This window comes from Gymnoscopelus braueri, assembly GCF_963280865.1.
Source record: "Gymnoscopelus braueri genome assembly, chromosome: 6".
NCBI lineage: Eukaryota > Metazoa > Chordata > Actinopteri > Myctophiformes > Myctophidae > Gymnoscopelus > Gymnoscopelus braueri.
Window position 1 is genome coordinate 765001 of NC_137607.1, and position 17417 is coordinate 782417.

Here is a 17417-nt window from a genome sequence, read left to right on the forward strand (position 1 = left end):
TGAGATTTATGTCTGCTGATTCAAGTCCTTCTGTCAATGTATTGCAATGTTCTTAACCCCAACGGAAACAAGTCTGCAAGGACTTTTTTCGTCTGACCTTTTAGACAAAAGTATTATAAATGTAACTGTGTTGTTTTACATTATTTTGCCTTTCAATCAATCAATCAATCAATCAATGCTTAGACCTGCCCTTTTATACCTACTGTATGGGGCTTTAGCTTAGCATTCCCTGGTTTAGCTTAGCGAGCGGAGCCGTTAATGCCAAGTTTAACTGTATTCCATTTGTTACATAAACGGTTAAATCTACTTTGATGTGAGTTCCTGACTGAATAAAAAGTATTTTATTTAAATAAAGAATCTCACAGAGTGTGTTGTGTGTTTCAGGGATGCATCGTTTGGGACTTGTACCTACAACCTCACCATTCTGGACTGTCTGCAAGGAATCAGAAAGGTATTTATTCTGCTTATATATCTGTTTGTGTGGACAGACTGGGAGATCATAGTGGTTCAACTGGTTTCAATGGAATTCAGAGCTACAGCTGTCAGAGACAGAACATTTATCATGCTGTAGTTATTTAACAACTGACACAGTAGTAGTCATGGTTACATCATGTATCAATACTAACACAACACATTTATCATAGTTATTTAACAACTGACACAGACAGGGGTTGACACTAAGGACTCAGTCTCTCGGGGAAGAACATGTCACGTTCTACTTCCCGCTGGTCTTGCCCACTTGCCTGAAAATCGCCTATTTTAAAATGATAGTTACATTTTAAAATGATAGTTACATTTTAAAATGATAGTTACATTTTAAAATGATAGTTACATTTTAAAATGATAGTTACATTTTGAATTGCCGTTCAATTAATTATAATAAATTAATTAATTAATAAATTAAAACAATTGGCTGGCTGGCTGGCTGGCTGGCTGGCTGGCTGGCTGGCTGGCTGGCTGGCTGGCTGGCTGGCTGGCTGGCTGGCTGGCTGGCTGGCTGGCTGGCTGGCTGGCTGGCTGGCTGGCTGGCTGGCTGGCTGGCTGGCTGGCTGGCTGGCTGGCTGGCTGGCTGGCTGGCTGGCTGGCTGGCTGGCTGGCTGGCTGGCTGGCTGGCTGGCTGGCTGGCTGGCTGGCTGGCTGGCTGGCTGGCTGGCTGGCTGGCTGGCTGGCTGGCTGGCTGGCTGGCTGGCTGGCTGGCTGGCTGGCTGGCTGGCTGGCTGGCTGGCTGGCTGGCTGGCTGGCTGGCTGGCTGGCTGGCTGGCTGGCTGGCTGGCTGGCTGGCTGGCTGGCTGGCTGGCTGGCTGGCTGGCTGGCTGGCTGGCTGGCTGGCTGGCTGGCTGGCTGGCTGGCTGGCTGGCTGGCTGGCTGGCTGGCTGGCTGGCTGGCTGGCTGGCTGGCTGGCTGGCTGGCTGGCTGGCTGGCTGGCTGGCTGGCTGGCTGGCTGGCTGGCTGGCTGGCTGGCTGGCTGGCTGGCTGGCTGGCTGGCTGGCTGGCTGGCTGGCTGGCTGGCTGGCTGGCTGGCTGGCTGGCTGGCTGGCTGGCTGGCTGGCTGGCTGGCTGGCTGGCTGGCTGGCTGGCTGGCTGGCTGGCTGGCTGGCTGGCTGGCTGGCTGGCTGGCTGGCTGGCTGGCTGGCTGGCTGGCTGGCTGGCTGGCTGGCTGGCTGGCTGGCTGGCTGGCTGGCTGGCTGGCTGGCTGGCTGGCTGGCTGGCTGGCTGGCTGGCTGGCTGGCTGGCTGGCTGGCTGGCTGGCTGGCTGGCTGGCTGGCTGGCTGGCTGGCTGGCTGGCTGGCTGGCTGGCTGGCTGGCTGGCTGGCTGGCTGGCTGGCTGGCTGGCTGGCTGGCTGGCTGGCTGGCTGGCTGGCTGGCTGGCTGGCTGGCTGGCTGGCTGGCTGGCTGGCTGGCTGGCTGGCTGGCTGGCTGGCTGGCTGGCTGGCTGGCTGGCTGGCTGGCTGGCTGGCTGGCTGGCTGGCTGGCTGGCTGGCTGGCTGGCTGGCTGGCTGGCTGGCTGGCTGGCTGGCTGGCTGGCTGGCTGGCTGGCTGGCTGGCTGGCTGGCTGGCTGGCTGGCTGGCTGGCTGGCTGGCTGGCTGGCTGGCTGGCTGGCTGGCTGGCTGGCTGGCTGGCTGGCTGGCTGGCTGGCTGGCTGGCTGGCTGGCTGGCTGGCTGGCTGGCTGGCTGGCTGGCTGGCTGGCTGGCTGGCTGGCTGGCTGGCTGGCTGGCTGGCTGGCTGGCTGGCTGGCTGGCTGGCTGGCTGGCTGGCTGGCTGGCTGGCTGGCTGGCTGGCTGGCTGGCTGGCTGGCTGGCTGGCTGGCTGGCTGGCTGGCTGGCTGGCTGGCTGGCTGGCTGGCTGGCTGGCTGGCTGGCTGGCTGGCTGGCTGGCTGGCTGGCTGGCTGGCTGGCTGGCTGGCTGGCTGGCTGGCTGGCTGGCGTGTGTGTGTGTGTGTGTGTGTGTGTGTGTGTGTGTGTGTGTGTGTGTGTGTGTGTGTGTGTGTGTGTGTGTGTGTGTGTGTGTGTGTGTGTGTGTGTGTGTGTGTGTGTGTGTGTGTGTGTGTGTGCGTGCGTGCGTGTGAAAAGACTCCATTGTATTTGAGTTAAAGGAGGCTGTTACATAATAGCTTCCTGCTGGAACAATGTGTGTGTGTGTGTGTGTGTGTGTGTGTGTCCTAGCCTATCTCCTCTGGTCATAAAACACTCATAAAATAAAGGTTGTTCAGAGCATCCTGTCTGATCTATAAATAAGCCCTCAAACTTTATTGTGTTTTATCCTTCAGACAGATAATATACAGTATAAACACATTGTTCACATCGGCATGTTATAGCGCCACCAGGAGGACGATCTTTGTAAAACACATTTTCTTTGTGTTACTCCTACAGATTTTGTCCAAACGTCACGTTTATTGGTACAAACTATCTAGTCATGTGATGAAGTAGGATCTGTCCTGATTGGCTAAAATATTGGCTTCCAAACTTTGAAGGAGTTCTCCGTTTTGAACAAAAAGCCTCAAATCATGAACTCTTGCTAATATTATATATATAATCTATATATTATATATATATATAATATATATATTATATTATTATATATATTATATATATATATAATCATAAACTCTGCTGGCCCACAGTAAAGCTACCTGGCCTGGCGGAGACTGTAGTTTATCCCATTTTTGGCGGGAACCCCTATTTGTAACGATACCTTTCAGGACGGAAACCCCTCTGGGGTTGTTGTTGCTATGTACAGTACATAGTAACATACATTATGTACAGTATATAGTAACATACATTATGTACAGTACATAGTAACATACATTTGTTGTCATTTTTGAATAAATATTTGAAGTTTTTCATAAACCTGAGGTCAGGATTTAGAAGGTGTTTTAGAACCGGTCTCAGGTCTCAATTGTGGTTCTTTGAGTAGAATGTGTTTAAACTGAGTGACTTCACTGACATGTTATCCTACACTGCCATCTAGTGGAGGAAAGTAGTATCATCTTATACTGTATGCAGTGTATATTATGCTGTTTCCTTTATATATTTAAATGATTATGAATGATTATAATATTTGTTTGTGTTTCAGGCTCTACAACATGGCTTCTTTAACTTTGAAACGTTTGATGTGGATGAATATGAACATTATGAGGTAACATACTATTATTAATACAATAACACTTTATCATTATTAATATATGAATATGAACATGTGTGTGTGTGTGTGTGTGTGTGTGTGTGTGTGTGTGTGTATATCTATATGTATGTATGAGTAAATATACACAATATTTCTAGCAGCAGTGAACTGTATATGTTGTGTGTTTGTTGGTACGGTGTGGACAACAGAGACTTCATGTTATTATACTGTTATTATTAGTAATAGTGTGTATATTATATAATATGATATAATAATAAAGTGTTTGTTCACAGCGTGTGGAGAACGGAGACTTCAACTGGATCGTTCCTGGCAAGTTCCTGGCCTTCAGCGGACCACACCCTAAAAGTAAAACAGAGAATGGTGAGTTAATACCACACCCTAAAGAGTTAATACCACACCCTAAAGAGTTAATAGACCAATTATTTGTTTACCAACATTGAGACTGGACACACAGGTGACTGTTTCATGTAATCAATTCCCAACAGATCCCCAAACCTGTTGTTTTAGGGATCTGCTGGTTTCACTTCATTCAGCCTCCTCTGTGTGTTGGCTGGTGAGGTGCGCCTAGCGAGACATATACTTCATCGCGCAACGGTATTGTGCGCTGAGAACAGCTGACATACAAGCTCACAACCGTGTCACGGATGAGACCGCTGTGAGCTTGGAGGTCTGCTGTTCTTGCCGTGTTCTCTGCGCGCGACACCTTCGCGGGACGGAGCATAAATTAGGCTTGACGAGCTGCGGCTGCGCGAGCAAGAGCTGGTTCTGGTGCCGTGATCATAGAGCGCTCCCTCCTTTCTTATGACAGACACTGGAGGCGGGGTTTGGTGGGCAACTGCTTTGAATTGTTATTATTGCATCTTTGCTAAATCCGGTGTATTTACGTCTTGACGTTCATTAATATGCATTGTCCTGTCCAAATAAACAAATGAATGAATGAATGAATTGTTTACACACAACAGAAACCAAGGATTATATATTTTCTCCTCTCCTTGTCTCGTCTCCTTGTCTCCTCTCCTTTTCTCCTCTCCTTGTCTCCTCTCCTTTTCTCCTCTCCTTGTCTCATCTCCTTTTCTCCTCTCCTTGTCTCCTCTCTCCTTTTCTCCTCTCCTTTTCTCCTCTCCTTGTCTCCTCTCTCCTTTTCTCCTCTCCTGTTCTCCTCTCCTTTTCTCCTCTCCTTGTCTCGTCTCCTGGTCTCCTCTCTCCTTGTCTTGTCTCCTTGTCTCGTCTCCTTGTCTCCTCTCTCCTTTTCTCCTCTCCTTGTCTCCTCTCCTTTTCTCCTCTCCTTGTCTCCTCTCCTTGTCTCCTCTCTCCTTGTCTCCTCTCCTTATTTCCTCTCCTTGTCTCCTCTCCTTTTCTCCTCTCCTTGTCTCCTCTCCTTTTCTCCTCTCCTTGTCTCCTCTCCTTGTCTCCTCTCTCCTTGTCTCCTCTCCTTTTCTCCTCTCCTTGTCTCCTCTCTCCTTGTCTCCTTTCTCCTTGTCTCCTCTCCTTGTCTCCTCTCCTGGTCTCCTGGTCTCCTAGGCTATCCGCTCCATGCTCCAGAGGCATATTTCCCATACTTCAGGAAGCACAGCGTAACCACGGTGATCAGACTCAACAAGAAGATCTATGACGCCCGGAGGTTCTGTGACGCCGGGTTCCACCACTATGAGCTGTTCTTCCTGGATGGCTCCACCCCCTCTGACATCATCGCCAGGCGCTTCCTGCACATCTGTGAGAATACAGAGGGAGCTGTGGCCGTGCACTGTAAAGGTACTTATGATTATTAATATTATAATAACTATACATCTGTGCACTGTAAAGGTACTTATGAATATTAATATTATAATAACTATACATATGTGCACTGTAAAGGTACTTATGATTATTAATATTATAATAACTATACATCTGTGCACTGTAAAGGTATTTATGATTATTAATATTATAATAACTATATATCTGTGCACTGTAAAGGTATTTATGATTATTAATATTATAATAACTATACATCTGTGCACTGTAAAGGTACTTATGATTATTAATATTATAATAACTATACATCTGTGCACTGTAAAGGTATTTATGATTATTAATATTATAATAACTATATATCTGTGCACTGTAAAGGTACTTATGATTATTAATATTAATATTATAATAACTATACATCTGTGCACTGTAAAGGTACTTATGATTATTAATATTATAATAACTATACATCTGTGCACTGTAAAGGTACTTATGATTATTAATATTATAATAACTATACATCTGTGCACTGTAAAGGTACTTATGATTATTAATATTATAATAACTATACATCTGTGCACTGTAAAGGTATTTATGATTATTAATATTATAATAACTATATATCTGTGCACTGTAAAGGTACTTATGAATATTAATATTATAATAACTATACATCTGTGCACTGTAAAGGTAATTATGATTATTAATATTAATATTATAATAACTATACATCTGTGCACTGTAAAGGTATTTATGATTATTAATATTATAATAACTATACATCTGTGCACTGTAAAGGTACTTATGATTATTAATATTATAATAACTATACATCTGTGCACTGTAAAGGTACTTATGATTATTAATATTATAATAACTATACATCTGTGCACTGTAAAGGTAATTATGATTATTAATATTAATATTATAATAACTATACATCTGTGCACTGTAAAGGTATTTATGATTATTAATATTATAATAACTATACATCTGTGCACTGTAAAGGTACTTATGATTATTAATATTATAATAACTATACATCTGTGCACTGTAAAGGTACTTATGATTATTAATATTATAATAACTATACATATGTGCACTGTAAAGGTACTTATGATTATTAATATTATAATAACTATACATCTGTGCACTGTAAAGGTACTTATGAATATTAATATTATAATAACTATACATCTGTGCACTGTAAAGGTACTTATGATTATTAATATTATAATAACTATACATCTGTGCACTGTAAAGGTATTTATGATTATTAATATTATAATAACTATATATCTGTGCACTGTAAAGGTATTTATGATTATTAATATTATAATAACTATACATCTGTGCACTGTAAAGGTACTTATGATTATTAATATTATAATAACTATACATCTGTGCACTGTAAAGGTATTTATGATTATTAATATTATAATAACTATATATCTGTGCACTGTAAAGGTACTTATGATTATTAATATTAATATTATAATAACTATACATCTGTGCACTGTAAAGGTACTTATGATTATTAATATTATAATAACTATACATCTGTGCACTGTAAAGGTACTTATGATTATTAATATTATAATAACTATACATCTGTGCACTGTAAAGGTATTTATGATTATTAATATTATAATAACTATATATCTGTGCACTGTAAAGGTACTTATGAATATTAATATTATAATAACTATACATCTGTGCACTGTAAAGGTAATTATGATTATTAATATTAATATTATAATAACTATACATCTGTGCACTGTAAAGGTATTTATGATTATTAATATTATAATAACTATACATCTGTGCACTGTAAAGGTACTTATGATTATTAATATTATAATAACTATACATCTGTGCACTGTAAAGGTACTTATGATTATTAATATTATAATAACTATACATCTGTGCACTGTAAAGGTAATTATGATTATTAATATTAATATTATAATAACTATACATCTGTGCACTGTAAAGGTATTTATGATTATTAATATTATAATAACTATACATCTGTGCACTGTAAAGGTACTTATGATTATTAATATTATAATAACTATACATCTGTGCACTGTAAAGGTATTTATGATTATTAATATTATAATAACTATATATCTGTGCACTGTAAAGGTACTTATGATTATTAATATTAATATTATAATAACTATACATCTGTGCACTGTAAAGGTACTTATGATTATTAATATTATAATAACTATACATCTGTGCACTGTAAAGGTACTTATGATTATTAATATTATAATAACTATACATCTGTGCACTGTAAAGGTATTTATGATTATTAATATTATAATAACTATATATCTGTGCACTGTAAAGGTACTTATGAATATTAATATTATAATAACTATACATCTGTGCACTGTAAAGGTAATTATGATTATTAATATTAATATTATAATAACTATACATCTGTGCACTGTAAAGGTATTTATGATTATTAATATTATAATAACTATACATCTGTGCACTGTAAAGGTACTTATGATTATTAATATTATAATAACTATACATCTGTGCACTGTAAAGGTACTTATGATTATTAATATTATAATAACTATACATCTGTGCACTGTAAAGGTAATTATGATTATTAATATTAATATTATAATAACTATACATCTGTGCACTGTAAAGGTATTTATGATTATTAATATTATAATAACTATATATCTGTGCACTGTAAAGGTACTTATGAATATTAATATTATAATAACTATACATCTGTGCACTGTAAAGGTAATTATGATTATTAATATTAATATTATAATAACTATACATCTGTGCACTGTAAAGGTATTTATGATTATTAATATTATAATAACTATACATCTGTGCACTGTAAAGGTACTTATGATTATTAATATTATAATAACTATACATCTGTGCACTGTAAAGGTACTTATGATTATTAATATTATAATAACTATACATCTGTGCACTGTAAAGGTACTTATGATTATTAATATTATAATAACTATACATCTGTGCACTGTAAAGGTACTTATGATTATTAATATTATAATAACTATACATCTGTGCACTGTAAAGGTACTTATGATTATTAATATTATAATAACTATACATCTGTGCACTGTAAAGGTACTTATGATTATTAATATTAATATTATAATAACTATACATCTGTGCACTGTAAAGGTACTTATGATTATTAATATTATAATAACTATACATCTGTGCACTGTAAAGGTACTTATGATTATTAATATTATAATAACTATACATCTGTGCACTGTAAAGGTACTTATGATTATTAATATTATAATAACTATATATCTGTGCACTGTAAAGGTACTTATGATTATTAATATTAATATTATAATAACTATATATCTGTGCACTGTAAAGGTACTTATGATTATTAATATTAATATTATAATAACTATACATATGTGCACTGCAAAGGTACTTATGATTATTAATATTATAATAACTATATATCTGTGCACTGCAAAGGTACTTATGATTATTAATATTAATATTATAATAACTATATATCTGTGCACTGCAAAGGTGATTAATTATTATAATTATGAATAAAGTAATGAAATAATGATATAATTAGATAGAACCATGTGTTGTTGTGACACTTTAACATCATCTATCACCCTTTTTCATTTAGTTATTGACTGACACGTGTCACTCAAATGAATTGAATGAATGACATCATCACTTTGTGTAAAAGATCCAGAGGAAACGTGTGGAAAGAAAGGAATTTATTTTAGAAGGAAGAGACGCTGACGTCATGTTCTCTATCCTGTCATTCTATTGGTCAGACTGGTCTCACTGGGTGACAGACAGACTCACACCAAACACTATTTATGAACCATTGAGACCTTTATAAAACACTCAGGAAAATAAAAGAAGACATAATATCACACTTTGCTTTCTGCTGTGTTGCTTTTCCATGTGAACACTGTATCATTTTATAGAGGTATCTAAAGAGATGTGAACACTGTATCATTTTATAGAGGTATCTAAAGAGATGTGAACACTGTTTCATTTTATAGAGGTATCTAAAGAGATGTGAACACTGTATCATTTTATAGAGGTATCTAAAGAGATGTGAACACTGTATCATTTTATAGAGGTATCTAAAGAGATGTGAACACTGTATCATTTTATAGAGGTATCTAAAGAGATGTGAACACTGTATCATTTTATAGAGGTATCTAAAGAGATGTGAACACTATATCATTTTATAGAGGTATCTAAAGAGATGTGAACACTGTATCATTTTATAGAGGTATCTAAAGAGATGTGAACACTGTATCATTTTATAGAGGTATCTAAAGAGATGTGTACACTGTTTCATTTTATAGAGGTATCTAAAGAGATGTGAACACTGTATCATTTTATAGAGGTATCTAAAGAGATGTGAACACTGTTTCATTTTATAGAGGTATCTAAAGAGATGTGAACACTGTATCATTTTATAGAGGTATCTAAAGAGATGTGAACACTGTATCATTTTATAGAGGTATCTAAAGAGATGTGAACACTGTATCATTTTATAGAGGTATCTAAAGAGATGTGAACACTGTATCATTTTATAGAGGTATCTAAAGAGATGTGAACACTATATCATTTTATAGAGGTATCTAAAGAGATGTGAACACTGTATCATTTTATAGAGGTATCTAAAGAGATGTGAACACTGTATCATTTTATAGAGGTATCTAAAGAGATGTGTACACTGTTTCATTTTATAGAGGTATCTAAAGAGATGTGAACACTGTATCATTTTATAGAGGTATCTAAAGAGATGTGAACACTGTTTCATTTTATAGAGGTATCTAAAGAGATGTGAACACTGTATCATTTTATAGAGGTATCTAAAGAGATGTGAACACTGTTTCATTTTATAGAGGTATCTAAAGAGATGTGAACACTGTATCATTTTATAGAGGTATCTAAAGAGATGTGAACACTGTATCATTTTATAGAGGTATCTAAAGAGATGTGAACACTGTATCATTTTATAGAGGTATCTAAAGAGATGTGAACACTGTATCATTTTATAGAGGTATCTAAAGAGATGTGTACACTGTATCATTTTATAGAGGTATCTAAAGAGATGTGAACACTATATCATTTTATAGAGGTATCTAAAGAGATGTGAACACTGTATCATTTTATAGAGGTATCTAAAGAGATGTGAACACTGTATCATTTTATAGAGGTATCTAAAGAGATGTGTACACTGTTTCATTTTATAGAGGTATCTAAAGAGATGTGAACACTGTATCATTTTATAGAGGTATCTAAAGAGATGTGAACACTATATCATTTTATAGAGGTATCTAAAGAGATGTGAACACTGTATCATTTTATAGAGGTATCTAAAGAGATGTGAACACTATATCATTTTATAGAGGTATCTAAAGAGATGTGAACACTGTATCATTTTATAGAGGTATCTAAAGAGATGTGAACACTGTATCATTTTATAGAGGTATCTAAAGAGATGTGAACACTGTATCATTTTATAGAGGTATCTAAAGAGATGTGAACACTGTATCATTTTATAGAGGTATCTAAAGAGATGTGAACACTATATCATTTTATAGAGGTATCTAAAGAGATGTGAACACTGTATCATTTTATAGAGGTATCTAAAGAGATGTGAACACTGTATCATTTTATAGAGGTATCTAAAGAGATGTGAACACTGTATCATTTTATAGAGGTATCTAAAGAGATGTGAACACTGTATCATTTTATAGAGGTATCTAAAGAGATGTGAACACTGTATCATTTTATAGAGGTATCTAAAGAGATGTGAACACTATATCATTTTATAGAGGTATCTAAAGAGATGTGAACACTGTATCATTTTATAGAGGTATCTAAAGAGATGTGAACACTGTATCATTTTATAGAGGTATCTAAAGAGATGTGAACACTATCATTTTATAGAGGTATCTAAAGAGATGTGAACACTGTATCATTTTATAGAGGTATCTAAAGAGATGTGAACACTGTATCATTTTATAGAGGTATCTAAAGAGATGTGAACACTGTATCATTTTATAGAGGTATCTAAAGAGATGTGAACACTGTATCATTTTATAGAGGTATCTAAAGAGATGTGAACACTATATCATTTCATCTCTATAAAATGATGAGCAAGTGATTATAAAACATCCTGTGATAATGATGTCTTCTTTTATATTCCTGAACCCATTATATGAGAAAGGTCACAATGGTTCATAAATAATGTTTGTTCATGAGCTGGTCCAGACGGCTCCATTCACTGTAATGTAATTCATCAAACCTCTGGTGCCAGGTTTGACACACATCCTGTTGGTTTGACACACATCCTGACGTAAGAGATTCCTTGGTGGATAGACTAGTAGACTACTTCTCCAATCAGACTGTCTGATAAGATTTGATTTATAATTTGACTGTCTGTCTGTCTGTCTGTCTGTCTGTCTGTCTGTCTGTCTGTCTGTCTGTCTGTCTGTCTGTCTGTCTGTCTGTCTGTCTCTCTCTCTCTCTCTCTCTCTCTCTCTCTCTCTCTCCAGCGGGTCTGGGGCGAACGGGCACTCTGATTGGCTGTTACTTGATGAAGCATTACCGCTTCACAGCGGGAGAGGCCATCGCCTGGCTGAGGGTCTGTCGACCGGGCTCTGTGATTGGTCCACAGCAGAACTTCCTGGAAGAGTGAGTTGTGTGTGTGTGTGTGTGTGTGTGTGTGTGTGTGTGTGTGTGTGTGTGTGTGTGTGTGTGTGTGTGTGTGTGTGTGTGTGTGTGTGTGTGTGTGTGTGTGTGTGTGTGTGTGTGTGTGTGTGTGTGTGTGAACTTGTAGATCTGCTATGTTCACTCATTTTTACTGAAGTGCTTAAATCATCATATATTCATGTAAATTTGGATGCCAAGAGTCCCTTCCTAGAAACAAGCTTTGTTTTTCTTCACCACTATGTTAACATTTAGACCCACTAGAACTAAGACTAGAGGAGAAGAGATCCAGTAGAACTAAGACTAGTGGAGAAGAGATCCAGTAGAACTAAGACTAGAGGAGAAGAGATCCAGTAGAACTAAGACTAGTGGAGAAGAGATCCAGTAGAACTAAGACTAGTGGAGAAGAGATCCAGTAGAACTAAGACTAGTGGAGAAGAGATCCAGTAGAACTAAGACTAGAGGAGAAGAGATCCAGTAGAACTAAGACTAGTGGAGAAGAGATCCAGTAGAACTAAGACTAGTGGAGCAGAGATCCAGTAGAACTAAGACTAGTGGAGAAGAGATCCAGTAGAACTAAGACTAGTGGAGAAGAGATCCAGTAGAACTAAGACTAGTGGAGAAGAGATCCAGTAGAACTAAGACTAGCGGAGAAGAGATCGAGTAGAACTAAGACTAGTGTAGAAGAGATCCAGTAGAACTAAGACTAGAGGAAAAGAGATCGAGTAGAACTAAGACTAGTGGAGAAGAGATCCAGTAGAACTAAGACTAGAGGAGAAGAGATCCAGTAGAACTAAGACTAGTGGAGAAGAGATCCAGTAGAACTAAGACTAGTGGAGAAGAGATCCAGTATAACTAAGACTAGTGGAGAAGAGATCCAGTAGAACTAAGACTAGTGGAGAAGAGATCCAGTAGAACTAAGACTAGAGGAGAAGAGATCCAGTATAACTAAGACTAGTGGAGAAGAGATCCAGTAGAACTAAGACTAGTGGAGAAGAGATCCAGTAGAACTAAGACTAGCGGAGAAGGGATCTTCAGAAGAGTCAGTCTCTTCTTAGACCAGCGTGCTTTGCAAGCTGGTAAAAATCGCCATGAATTCAAGGCTTCATGGGGTGTAACCGATGGAAAATAAGTATTTGTTTGTGTGAACTACTCCTTTAACAGTGTTTCTCCTATCGTCTGAAGGAGTATTGGTTTTATACATGTCTGTTGAGGTCAAAGGTCAGAACAGTTTTTTCTTCTCCTTCCTGTTTTGACAGGAAGCAGGCGTCTATGTGGCTGCAGGGCGACGGCCTGCGCACCCAGACGGCCAATCAGGAGGAAGTGGGCGTGTCCCGGCTAATATCCACCATGGACGACCTCACCGTCGGCCCCGCCCTTAACCCCACCCACATCCTTAAGCCCGGCCACAACGTCAACCCCGCCCACAATGTCAACCCCGCCCACAACACCGGCCTAGACCAACACGAGGTACACGCACGCGCACACACACACACACACACACACACACACACACACACACACACACACACACACACACACACACACACACACACACACACACACTCAGTGGCCCTCATTTATCAACACAGTGTAGACCAAATAATGGGCATACAGTGAGATCACCTCAACTTTCTGCATTTATCAATATATCCTGACTTTGTCTTTAGTGTACGGCCCGCTCAGATCTCACGTCTGGTCTGAGGACGTGTAGACGTTGTCTGAACCTGTTTGTTCCTCATAGACCTGTGGAGCAGCATGTCTGACCGTCTGACAGGCATCTGGACACAATGTATCCACTCCAACATGTATATCTAACACACTAATAAATAATCCCTGTGAAAATATAACATTTTATAAACTCATTTAAACTGCTTTAAGGGCGTGTTATTTAAATGACGCTCGGTTTCAGACGTCAGATTGATCAAAGCTACGACCAAATGTACGCTAGGATTGGCTGTATAGGATCGCTTGATAAATCTGACTTGGACTTTGGCCAACGGGCGAATTTAAGGCAAAAAAAAGATAAGACATTGATAAATGAGGGTGTAATCAGTGTGTGTGTGTGTGTGTGTGTGTGTGTGTGTGTGTGTGTGTGTGTGTGTGTTCTACAGGGTGACTTCTCAGAGCCTCAGGGAGTAACAGTGACTCAGGGAGATAAACTACGAGCGTTGAAGGGGAGGAGACAACCTCGCTGTGCAACTACTGGAGCTCTGAGGTATTACACCTATAACCAGTGGTGGAAATGGCGTTGCACGCTTGGGAACGGCGTTCCCATAGCAACCGTTGCGGGGGAACGCTGTGAACACGTGTGGGAACGCTCTTCAGATTGTCAAAAACGTTACGTTTGGTCCGGACCAAAGTGCCAGGGCTGAATTTTGGTCCCAGACCAGCCCTGCACTCCAGGCAGGGCTGAGGAAAAAATAGCGTGTGAAGTAGTTTCAACTAGGCTACCTGGCTACTTCTATTTCCAGTAGTATTTCAAAATAAAACGTGTGTTGAATTATAACACTTTTCAAGTATAGATTAAAAAAAACCTCTTATTTTGAAATGCACATCGCTTTGAAAGGAAACAGACTTCTGTGGCCGCTTGCTTGACGACGTAAAGCCTACTTTAGTGCACACACAAGGTAAACAAGGCTGCTACACACGGACGTGGACATATGGAATATAAAGACTTAAAGTTTGGGGCAAAAGTTCATATTTACCACCATGCTCTGCTCTCTGAAACCAAGACAATCTTTGCAGAAGGTGAGTAAGTAATTTTAATCTAACGCTGACAGTGAGAGTGGTGAAAAGTAACTAATTAAGTACTGTACATGTACTCAAGTACTGTACTCGAGTATCATTTTAAGGTATTTTTATTGAGTAATCAGGGGCACCCAATCGAAAAAATAAGAATTAAACAACCTAACCCTAACCCTAACCCTAAACCCGAATTAAAGTAACAAAAAAACGAAAATAAAGTACCCAAATCCACGAAATTAACCGCAAAAAAAAAAAGAATGAAATAACATAAACCTAACCTAACCCTAACCCTAACCCCGAAATAAAGTAACAAAAAAAACAATATAAAGTACCCAAATCCGCGAAATTAACCGTCTAGTTATTGTCTAATATAATCCACAAAATACATTAGTATAAACCCATTTGGTTTGAATATTTTATTAGGCAGAAATAGTTTTTTGTGATAATAAATTGGTAAAATCAGGCAAAAATATGAATTAAATAACATAACCCTAACCTAACTCCTAATCCTAACCCTAAAACCAAAATAAAGAAACCAAAAACTGGAAAAAAAACGAACCCAATCCGCCCAGAACCACAAAAAAAAATGTGCGTGCTTCGCGCGTGCGTGCTACGCGCGTGCGTGCGCGCACGGTCACACATGCACGCGCGTAGGGTTCCCAAAGCGAATCCAGTCCATTTCCACCACTGCCTATAACCATCTATACATATATACTATATACTATTCTATCTATCGATCTATCGATCTATCTATCTATCTATCTATCTATCTCTATATATAGCCGTAGAATGGCTGCTCACTTATAGGATGGGTAAATGACATCACTGCTCCTAGTTATAGGATGGGTAAATGACATCACTGCTCCTAGTTATAGGATGGGTAAATGACATCACTGCTCCTAGTTATAGGATGGGTAATCTCTCAAGAACAGATTCAGAGCTGCGTTTGAATCTGTCGGTAGCCGTGTTGACAACCCATGCACATTGGCTACAAGTGGGCGTGCCATCAGATCAGGAAGCAGGCCGTGCTTTACCCAATCAAATGTAGTGGGCGGGATTTACGTGTGTGTGGCTCGTTTCCCACTGGAAACAAACCTGAAACTCATTTAACAATAGCGTCCTGGGAGCAGACAAAACAGACAGACAGTTAGTAACATTTTAAATTGCTCTTTCATCATAGAAGCAAGTGGGCTTATAACCAAAACCATCCATGTTCTCTGGGAGAAGTGGTGTTAGTGTTCTGTGTAGAAATATTGTTAGTGGGAATGAAAACATAGTCGCACCACCGGAAGTGAAAAGCTGAAGGCAGAACAAAACCCTGGTTTCCCTGAGCACGGGTCCTCCGTTCAGCTCCGCCCAGAGCCAAATTAATAAGTAAAAAACAGCAGAGGGCGCTGTTTTTCCTTTTTATTTGACGATGGGTTCCCAGATTGTAGGATGGGTAAAAAGCAGAAGACAGATTTCACGTATGTACATGTGAGTGGGGATTATTCTCTTCTCTTCTCTTCTCTTCTCTTCTCTTCTCTTCTCTTCTCTTCTCTTCTCTTCTCTCTTCTCTTCTCTTCTCTTCTCTTCTCTAATGCTTTATAGTTAAATGTAAACCATCAGACACAGGGAATAGAACCCTCACAGTGCCTTGCTCTAGGGTCAGTCTCACTTCTGTTGTTTTCAGACCTGAAGAGATGAAGATGCAACACAGCAGATCTGCTACACAACCACTCAGGTACACACCTGTGTGTGTGTGTGTGTGTGTGTGTGTGTGTGTGTGTGTGTGTGTGTGTGTGTGTGTGTGTGTGTGTGTGTGTGTGTGTGTGTGTGTGTGTGTGTGTGTGTGTGTGTGTGTGTGTGTGTGTGTGTGTGTGTGTGTGTGTGTGTGTGTGTGTGTGTGTGTGTGTGTGTGTGTGTGTGTGTGTGTGTGTGTGTGTGTGCGTGCGTGCGTGCGTGCGTGCGTGCGTGCGTGTGTGTGTGTGTGTGCAACTAATTAAAATAGTCCTTAAAAGAAGGCCATCCTTTAAGGGAAAGGTCTTTTGTGATGTTTATGTTTTGATTGTGTTATTGTTTTGGTTCAAATGTTGATGCTTTCATTTTGATTTATTGTGATTGATTGATTGATGGGTCGGTGAATGACTGACGCACCATATACTTTACCGTCGGCCGCTTCATGATCTGCTATATTTGTCCGATGTATTATTTTCCTGTCATTGATTTAGATAAAAGGGTTAAATTTGACCACAAACTTTAGTGCTTTATTTCTTGTTTATTTATTGAAGTGCACTGCTTTCTGCATAATCAATTGTATCTGTAGAGATCATTCACAACCTGTGATTAAAACATAGTAATAATCAAATATATAGCATCAACATTTGAACCCAAACAATAACTAAATCTAAACATAAACATCACTAAAGATAGGACCTTACCCTTAAAGCATGGCGTTCTTTTAAGGACTATTTTAATTCATAGGCAAAACCTTTTAAATGCCATTAAAAACCAAATCCTCTTTTATACATATGTGACAGCGCTACAGTGTGAGTCCAGCTTTAGACATGCTCT

The 17417-nt window shown here is 39.0% G+C and overlaps 1 protein-coding gene across 1 annotated transcript in view; it reads left to right on the plus strand.

Annotated features, from left to right (window-relative positions):
* The window catches only part of cdc14ab (cell division cycle 14Ab), a 36365-nt gene that overhangs the window by 15155 nt on the left and 3793 nt on the right, over positions 1–17417 (plus strand). Inside the window, exons 6-13 of the mRNA XM_080429905.1 lie at positions 385–451; positions 3576–3638; positions 3917–4004; positions 5166–5396; positions 11963–12101; positions 13376–13586; positions 14231–14334; positions 16537–16587. Of these exons, the coding sequence (XP_080286031.1) occupies positions 385–451; positions 3576–3638; positions 3917–4004; positions 5166–5396; positions 11963–12101; positions 13376–13586; positions 14231–14334; positions 16537–16587 (954 nt within the window). The remainder of the gene's footprint in view (positions 1–384; positions 452–3575; positions 3639–3916; positions 4005–5165; positions 5397–11962; positions 12102–13375; positions 13587–14230; positions 14335–16536; positions 16588–17417) is intronic.